The following is a 9,710-nucleotide window of genomic DNA, read 5'->3' on the forward strand; positions in this document are numbered from 1 at the left end:
AAAAGTTTTGGGACTAAAGCTTGGTTTTTGTTGCCGTTGTAATTAAGGTTTATTGATTGAAAGGTATGCAAATTATCATATAAATTAGACAAAGTTCACACTATCTATATATAGAGAGAGTTTTGAAGATCAATTCGAATTGTTTGTATGTACCTCATTTTCATAGCATTCCAATCCGCTTCAGACGAGGCAGCAATCGAGGCCATAGCCTGCCACGTCATCAACCACAACCATAAGAAGAAACCAAAACAAAAACACAAACAGAGCTCAATTAAGGTTAAAAAATGCAGAGAGAGAGAGAGAGAGAGAGAGAGAGGACCTCTTGGACACGAGTGGAATCGAGCTGGCGGTCTTCGACGCGGTCGGTGAGCTTGTCGAAGGCTTTGCTCTGTTGCTGTAAGTCCTTCGAGTCTACCACTCTCTCGATCAATCCTTCATCTCCGCCAGTTTCCATTTCCTTTCTTTGAATCGATTCGATTTGCTTTCTCTGTGAAAGTGTTTGTGTGAACAAGAAGGAAAAGGAAAACCTTCGCGATCGGTTTAAAACCCTAGTCTTCTTTCTTTTCTTTTTTTGTTCTGAATAAATCATAGTAGACTCAGAGAATTGTTTGACCCGACCCACATTTAGACCCGGGAAAAGCTCCGTACATAAGAATAATAGCCCAAGCCCATGAAAAGTGAACAATATTACAAACAGGTTTCGGGAAGGTTGGGATGGGTTTTAGGAATTCGGAGAATTTTTAAATGGGCTTGCGTCAGCCCAAGTTTAGGCTTGCTTAGGAATAGAAGTTTGGGCTTTAAGTCAACTTGTCCTCATCTAGGCACAAATCCATGTAACTTATCTTTTTCTCTTTTTTTAGAGAAAACCCAAACTGATCTGTTTGGATTCAACCTAGGCAATTAATAGTGGGTCCACGCATTTTAAAACTTATCTCTTAAGAGCATTCTTATCAAGCATTCTAAAAAATTTAATATTTATCATCTCAAATCTCAATTTTATAATATATAACACACCACTTTATAATACAACCTATATCAAAACTTCTATTTTTTTTACCATTTCATTTAAATATTGTTTCTTTATTATTTTTCAATAACTTTTTATTTTTTCTCTCTCCTCTATCTCTCTCTTTCTCACAGCACCAACGGCACACACTACAAACAATCACCACAAAACCCACTACCCACAACCACCACATCCACATCCACCCATAATCACCACATCCACTCACCACCACCACCAACCATAACAAAAAAAAAAAAAATCCCTTCATCGGTGATGGCAAATCAGAACCCACAACCTGCAAATCGAAACATGAGAGAGAGATAATCATAGATCTGAACCGGTGAGGGCAAGTGGAAGGGTGAATCGAAGCAACGATGACCTGGCGACGTTGCGGCCAAAGAGTAGAGATCGAGTGATTGAGAGTAGAGAGATCAACGACGTTGCAGACGAAGAGTAGAGAGATCGGGGACGAGTAGAGACCCGTGGCAAGCAGAGACCGGCGATGAGCAAAGATCAGCGACGTGCAGAGACCAGCAACGAGCACGACAAACTATGAACCACGGAGAGAGGAAAGAGAACAGAGAAGAGAGAATGGAAATGAGAGAGAGAGAGAGAGAGAGAGGAGAGAGAATGAGAAATCAGAAAGTTGGTTGGGAATAAAAAACTATTTTTTATTTTACAATACAGCTACAGTGCCGTCTCAAAAATGAGATTGCACTGTAGCAAGATTGTAAATTTTATAACATATACCAGGTTTGATGGAGATGGTTTTTTGGGGTTTAGATGCTAAAAAATAGGATTTATAGCATATGATAGGCTTGATAAGAATGCTCTAAGATTTGAGTGTTTGACTTGACTTTACTCATCCAGCCCAACCACCCTTAGGCTTCTTTTTCGTCAAGATCTTCACCCTAATTTGGCATAGATCTTGAGATATTTGCATCTCCTCATTGCCACTAGCCTCAAACCATGTAATTTTCATTGAAAAAAGCATTTTGTATAAAATGATATCAAGTTATTCATATCAAAATCCAATTAACAAGATATATATGTGCAAAAATAATTACCTACTAACACATGTCTTTCATTTATTAGTAAAGTAATTATTTTTTTGCAGACATGTCACATACTTATTGGATTTTGATACCGCTGATATAGTATCATTTAACACCAAATGCCTTCTCTTGTCATGGGATTAGCTGTAGATGTTGCCCTACCCCACTTGATGTGGTTGGATTGAGCCTAAAATCAACGCCACTTCACATGTAGATTACCCTTAGATTAAGTCAGAGTTTTTATTTTTATTTTTTTCCAATTAATAAAGATCAAAACTTTTGAAACTATTTCAATTTGAAGCCTCCACCTGTCTTTGTTATTCTAGAAACTAGATGGTAATAAAGTAGAAAATAAAAATAAATAAATAAATAATAAAAAGGGACCCATTGATAAGATTTGAATTTCACTTGGGTAACCAACTTCGAACATGTCAATATGGACACTATAGTATTTGGAGTGTCCGTACTTCTTAGATAACAAATTAATTATAAGGTACATACTTATAACACATTGGCATGCTTACAGATGTTATGCACATATACATTATTGCCTACCTTGAGTTTCTTATCCTATGCCTTGGAATTATTGTCTAGGAAAAATTTTGTACTTACGAGAATGATTTTGAAATTTGGAGGTGCACATACCTAGGAGTAACAAATTGTGTAAGCATTCTGAATCATTTGTACAAACCTGAAGGTGACAAGGCTCAAGAAATGGAACCTAGGTTTGAAGCATTCTTGAGGTTAAATTGTCCTAAATGGTCTTTAATCTCAAACTTAACTTTTGTTCTTAATGATCCTGCTACATTTATATTTGATAACCTGTATTACATGAATGCAATGGGAGGCCGTGGTGTACTGAGAATTGATGTTGGTCTACTGAGAATTGATGTTGAAATGGTATTGGATCCTTGAACGACTAAAAATTGTGAAGCATTTTGCCACTGATCATGGTCATTTCTTTCGTGCATTTTCCACTGCATTTGTTATGCTCTCTGCTCGAGGCATTCTAACTGGAAATCAAGGTGTTACTATCTGCTTATTTTATGAGTCTCCTGTCATTAATTGATGTAGTGAAACATTTCAAGCCTATGTTTCAAGAAGCTAACAATTTTTTTTTGTCATGCCCACCTCATTATAATGTTGTCACAACACCTTGGATTAGAACAAGTAATGCTAAAGACGCAATATTTTTCACAATTTTTTCTATAACTCCTAATATGGTTTGTTGTGATTAGATAAAGCAACACCAAAAACAAATTAGGCCATGTTTGGTAACGATGTTTAAACAACGAAAATTGTTGTTTAAACACCACAATACGTATTTCTACACATTTTTCACTCACACGTACTTTCAAAAAACTTAAACAACGTCACTAGAAACCTCTTACCATACAGGCTCAATTAGCAACTTACTTTTTCTTAAAACAAAATTACCAAAAGAAAAAGTGAAAAGAAGAAGAAGAGGAACTAGCAAACTTGCTAGCACTTTGAGGTTTATATATGTACCATTGAAAAAGTAAGATTTCAAAGCAGCAATGAAACAAGAAGCAAATATCTATCTTAGAATTTTAAATTGTATGCAATAGTTACAATATATGACTTACTCGCATTGGACATTCGCAATATCCATACTATATTGGTAACCAAACGGTGCACCTAAATTCACCTTATTAGCCGAAAGTTATAGGCCAAAAGTGTGAATTGATTTTAAACAAACATTGTTTGAGAGCACTAGATCGCATAATACATCATATGAATTTTATAAATAAACTCGTGAGATTTTCAGGGTCGTTTGTGCTGCATGCATGTCATTTGCAAAGCACACTGCCAACAGGTTCTTCTACTTGCTAATGATCAACTTCATAGCCACACAGGTAGCCAATGGGTGCCATCAATGTAATCTATGGATAGGAAGGGAGCAACTTCTTCTTCAGTGAGTTCTCTTGACCAAGCAGCACGCTCTTTTGATTCAGATCCTGGTCCATGGCACTTGTACTCCGCATGGAATAGATTTCTGTTAAATTTACAATATTTTCAATGTTAGAACCAAATAGAAGTTTGTAGCATAGAAAAGAAAATAGATAAGATTAGCCCTTGAAATTATGTGACCTCAGAGCACACTATCTATGAGTTTATGATTTCATTTTAACATCCTATGTACTTGTTTTTAAATCAAGTATGATTGGTGAATGAGTAAGGGCAAGTTAGAGCTTGAGCATTCTTACTCGGTGGAGCCATCATAACTCCAATTGGTCCAGCCTTGTGGTGCAATGGTCTTTGAGAGGTATGTCTTTGCAAAAAGCACTCTTGAATGGGGTCCTTTAGCTCTACCCAAGTACACACTACCAATACCGTAGACCTTGCCTTTGACAAACACAAACCCACTATAGTCATTTTCACTTTCCCTGTTTTGGGCAGTGACAGATCCAAGAATCTTCACCCTCTTGTCTCCGATCACAAAGATCTCACAGCTCTGCATCCAAAGTTGCACCAAACATTACTATATTAGACATAGATAATCTAGAAAAGGTACAGATCAATTCCAGGATTTAGATTAAATATTACATGTCTCATCTCTTGCCATCATGTATATTGTTAGATACAAGATATAAAATTTTAACAGTAAAATTGATTTTTTTTATAAGTCTAACATCTAGGTACATGGTCAAAATTTTAGAATATATATATAAAGAAATAAAAGAGAATGAGTTTAGTATAATTACATGGAAGACGGATCTGCCACGGCCAAAGATGAAGTCAACTGAACCTTGGATGTAACAATTGTCATAGTAATGCCTGCCTTTGTAATCAAAGAGAGTGTTATGTGTACTGTAGAATCCGCAATGGTAAAATGCAATTTGGTCTGCGCCAACAAATGCAGCCACCGATTGATTTTGTGAGGTAGAAGCGATCCCAGTGGGAGCGTCATTCTGCATTGTTGAAGACCCAGAATATATAAATAAATAAAATTAATACTGAACATTGAATGGCAAATCATTACTGGAAAAAAAGAGACAAATTTAAGGATGATGTTGAATTAACATATATATATATATATTGTTTTCTCCAATTAATGCCTTATAAATAGGTTATGAAAAAATATGACTGATTTTTCTTTCTAAAATATTAGTGTTTTATGTGAATCAAACGTTAGAAACCATCAACTTCCATATGTTGTTTTATAGCAATAAAAAGCAATTTGCCCCCCTTTTTGTGTCAAAACAAATTAACTGTTATTTCGAAAAACAAAAATGCAGATCAAATTGTTGAGATCATTTGGTTTTACATAGGTGTCTTGATAATTTCAAACCATATCATATTCATAATTCAGTTTTATCGTGTATCTTAAAAACAAAATAAGGATATGAGAATAAGACATAATGGACCTTGAAGCTAACGCCAAAGGCAATGAAGTGAGGGGCTTCAGCCCTTAAGACTGCAGACTCCACATTATCTATGGAGCTTTCAGACCATACAATGGCTGTTCTTCCTTTTCCATTACCCCTCAAGAATATATAGGGCTTGTTTACTGGTATGTGTACCTTTTCTCTGCCATTCAAAATAAACAAAACTAGAGGTTAATATATAAGATCCTTATAGGTCAAGTACGTGCATGGTATGACAAATTGATTACACATCAACATCGGTGGATTAATTACCTGTAAACCCCTTTCCTAACATGGATGATAGTCCACTGAGAATTGCCTTCGGGAACAGAATTAATGGCAGCTTGAACAGATCTGAAGTCCCCATCGCCATTGATATCAACCTTAATAGTGCGGTTGGTGCCAATTTTTTGTGTCAATAAAGGAGAGTCTATGACTGTTTTAGCATCCAAGCCATGGACAGGACTTGAAAAGTAGATAGAGATGACACAAGTGATTGCAAAGGCAATAGGGAGAGCTGAAGAAGGCCAAGAAGAGGGAGGCATGTTTTTCTTGGGTGGGCTATTAGCTTTGTTGAATTTAGAGTATTTGGAGAACTAATTGTGTGAAATAGAAATTTGATGAGGCCAATGGGAGGTCCTTAAGTGAAGAAACTTTTGTTCATTTTTGGGGTGTGGTTGTTTGGAAGGTAGAATTGGGTGTTATTGAATTGAAGCGAAAGAGTTGGTTAGGAAGGTCCTCTCGATTTTGAAGGGCCTCCAATGGATTCTTGTGCGGTTCATATGCATGGTTTTGGTTTAACAAATTTTATATAAAAAGAAAATGCTAAAACCACAAACTATTTTACAAACTCATGATTTGGTGAATGGTTATTATAGGTAAAATGTAATATTAGTAGTGGGCGCAACTAAGAACCGGTAAGAAATTGTCACAATAATAGTTTATAAGAACTAATTACAATAGTTTGTGCATATATATATAGCATTGCTTTTATAAAAATATTTTAAATTACTATTTTTTATTATGAAAAATATTGGATTTGTAGAATTAGGATAAACTTGGACATAAACTTTCAATTTTGAAACATATCCGGGACAAGAAAAGAAAGTGGTAAGGATTTGAATGTTCGGTCAAACTCAAACTTAGGGAAAAGGGAAAATGTTAAAAATACTACAAATTGACTACATAAAACTTACAAATTGATATGATAATGAATGTGATTGATAAGTTTCAACCACCTCATAATTGAATTTTGAATTGTTTATTTCTAATTGGAAACACATGAATTTGTAAAACTAATATAGTAAAACTTGTAGTACCTATAGTTATTTGGAAAAAAAGATATTTTGAATTTTTTTTAAAAAAATTAGGGGGTATGATTAGACGTGGCAAAACAATCGGGTCAATCGAATTTGCGAGTCAAACGGATCGCGTGTCAATCAGGTTGCGGATCGGGTCGAGTTGACCCGTATTCTTCAAACAAGTTTTTTTTTTTCAATTCCAAAAAAAAAAAAAAATCAATGACAACTTGTTTAGAGGGAATGAATAAAATCAATTAAGCAAATGAATTGCACTTACTGCCACTTGTTAATATCCTTCTAATTCTGAAAGTTTTGAGCATGACAAAAATTATTTATAGTCATAAATTCACGATAGAAAAAGTTTTCAATGTTAATAGTTCATTGTCAAAATGCATATAATTACAAGTTTACATCTTCAAAAAGAGATAAATCTTAAAACAAACAAAACAAGTAAGCCAGCAAAGTAGCAAGTTATCGGTCTTTTTAAGTGCACATTTCCTGTTGTATTTAAAATAATAGTAAAGTTAGACTACTTAGAAAGCTAAACTAAACAAAAAAAGATTTAAAAATAAACATAACATATTAAGTAAAGAAGAATAAGTAGACCACCTTGACCATTAAGCCATTATTTTGATTGTCTACACTCCAACCTCAATCTTCCAAGTCTCTTGGATTTTATATAGAATTATATCTTCAAAAAAATTATAAGAATAATAAAAAAAAGTGTTGCCTACATATTTTTCACAAAATATATATATAAGGAAAATATTAATAGATGTCCTAAAAGTATTTATTAATGAACTATTTTAGAAAAAATTTAATAAGAATAGAAAAAAAAATTGATAATTTTTTCTATTTTTCATAAAAGTAGTGTCAAAACTTTCCTAAAATAATTTGTTAGCAATTTCTTTAAAAGTACCCACTAACATGACCTTAAAAAAAAAAATAATAATAATAATAAATAAATAAAAACCCTCAAAGAGTGTTCATTATCCAACAAACCCCATAAAAGAAAATTTTTAGATACAAGTTGATTCCATTGTTTGCATCTATGGCCATTGTGGACTACAGCTAGTATTGAATGAGATTTTTTTTTTTCATGGTTGTCTTGACAGCCTTGAGCCTTGTGTTGTCTCGTCTGAGTTGTCTCTCATGTCCGTGATTTGTGATGAAGCTCAAATAGTTTTCAGCAAAAAAAAAAAAAGGCTCAAATAGTCATTCTCTCATGTCAACAACAATTTTACTTGATTGTAACTTTATATCTATAATATATTAACTATTAGTTTTGATACTTTGTGCTTTATGCACCTAGTATCATGACGTAGTTTAAATATTTTTTTAGCAATTTTTTTTTTAACAGGTCGGGTCACAAGTTATCCAAGTCAAGTCGGGTCACGGATCAACCTGTTTTTACTTCGGATCAAAAAACCGGGTTCGGGTTGGGTCGGGTCAAAAAATTCTGACCCATATTGCCATGTCTAGGTATGATTACCATTGGGTGGTACGCGTGGAAAACAAGCACTCTCCCAAAACCAAAATCAAACTGCTACTCTCTTTGTCTACTCTTTCTAAAACAAACCTTATATATTTTAGCTTCTTTTTTCTCCCAAAAAAAAAAATGTTGCGTTTTTTCCCAAGAAATTGTTGCAAAAAAATGAAGTTAAAAAAAAAAAAAAGGGTAAAATCAAATCTTGGGATTTTAGGACAATTTTTTCTAAATATTCTGGATAGGATTTGAATCTGGTGCAAAAGTTATTAGCATGTAATAATGAACCGATGAATATGATTGAAAGTTGAAAATTCATTTTTAATCTAAATCTTTATATTTTTAACTTTTATTTATTTATTTATCTTTTAAACTTTTACATCTCATGTCGCTAATAGGTTCTAGTTAGTTCAACTAGTAAGATCACTGATGGTTAAACAATAGATCTGGGGTTTAATCTCCACCTACACCAAAAACCGATTAATGTCTTAATTTGATAATAAAGAGTTATCATAATCAGGAGCAGACGCCATAAGAAAAAAAAAATCTCACATCGCCAGGGTAATTGCGTCATGCAATAATTGCATGAGATCCAAATCATTCTTCACAAACCTTGATAATTTGCAACTTCAAAATTGTCTTGTATAATGTTAAAAAGTGCGATTCTGTTTTGACAGATGGTTGTTGCCACAAGAGGGGTATGTATATATGTAAGCTTTTGTTGCCCTTACTAATGAAATCTTCTTCTATCTATATGGTATAATTACAGGCTGTAATTTACAGTCACAGAATCCATAGAGTCCTTTCTTTGTATCTTTATTATTGTGCTGATTTTGGTAAAAATAGTGCATTTGGATGTAACTTTCTGCAGAAAATTTATTTGTTTTATTTGTTCAAAGTTGGTTAAAATATAGTTCTAATTAAAAAAAAAAAAAAAAAAAACCTTTAAAAATCCACGAATAAGCAAATAGGCTAAACAACTAAAAGAAAGGCCGTTGACAAATAGACATTTAGAGCATTAGCATCTGAGAGGCTCTAGGAATAAGTTATATGTCTCATTTTTCGCATTTATAATAGGGACGTACATATCAATGCTTCAGTATGGTACAACTGTACAAGTATTAAACAAGGATAAGGTTATTGAAGCAGATCCATAAACCCGACCCCAATTAATTAAATTCGAATTAAGGTTTAGTTGAGTAAGAGATACACACCCATATAAAGTGCCAATTTGTAAAAGCAACAGTTAATTAAGTGGTAATTACTAACTACAAGTTTCTCCACACAAAAAAACAATTGGATGGTGCATATACTAAGGAAAATTGCAAAATTTAAATTTCTATCTTACAGCAAGTTTTTCTCTGTGGAACACAATTTCATGAGAAGAAATTGGTGGGAGAAATCAAGAGAACAGCTAAAAGAAATGAGGCAATTTTTTTGTTCCTGCTGTAATCATTTTCATATTTTCATACA

The 9,710-nt window shown here is 33.6% G+C and overlaps 2 protein-coding genes across 2 annotated transcripts in view; both read right to left on the bottom strand.

The window, feature by feature from the left end:
* The window catches only part of LOC142637306 (uncharacterized), a 3,720-nt gene extending 3,080 nt beyond the window's left edge, over positions 1 to 640 (bottom strand). Inside the window, exons 1-2 of the mRNA XM_075811580.1 lie at positions 320 to 640; positions 154 to 209 (exon numbers count right to left, since the gene is read on the bottom strand). Of these exons, the coding sequence (XP_075667695.1) occupies positions 154 to 209; positions 320 to 589 (326 nt within the window). The 5' untranslated portion in view covers positions 590 to 640. The remainder of the gene's footprint in view (positions 1 to 153; positions 210 to 319) is intronic.
* Positions 641 to 3,856: 3,216 nt separating this feature from the next.
* Positions 3,857 to 6,052, bottom strand: LOC142633664 (putative pectinesterase 67). Its single transcript, XM_075807904.1, has 5 exons — positions 5,724 to 6,052; positions 5,451 to 5,613; positions 4,788 to 4,994; positions 4,290 to 4,537; positions 3,857 to 4,078 (listed from the first exon to the last, which is right to left on the bottom strand). Exons 1-5 carry the CDS (start codon positions 5,993 to 5,995, stop codon positions 3,925 to 3,927), a joined length of 1,044 nt encoding a protein of 347 aa, XP_075664019.1. The 5' UTR covers positions 5,996 to 6,052; the 3' UTR covers positions 3,857 to 3,924.
* Between the last annotated feature and the right edge of the window lie 3,658 nt (positions 6,053 to 9,710).

This window comes from Castanea sativa, chromosome 5, assembly GCF_040712315.1.
Source record: "Castanea sativa cultivar Marrone di Chiusa Pesio chromosome 5, ASM4071231v1".
Taxonomy (NCBI): domain Eukaryota; kingdom Viridiplantae; phylum Streptophyta; class Magnoliopsida; order Fagales; family Fagaceae; genus Castanea; species Castanea sativa.

Coding starts and splice junctions, on each gene's coding strand:
- LOC142633664 (XM_075807904.1), bottom strand. CDS start 5,995: ATGCCTCCCTCTTCTTGGCCTTCTTCAGCTCTCCCTATTGCCTTTGCA. Junction 4,995..5,450: donor CCTTTGGCGTTAGCTTCAAG/GTCCATTATGTC, acceptor TCAACAATGCAG/AATGACGCTCCCACTGGGAT. Junction 4,538..4,787: donor GTGGCAGATCCGTCTTCCAT/GTAATTATACTA, acceptor CTTTGGATGCAG/AGCTGTGAGATCTTTGTGAT.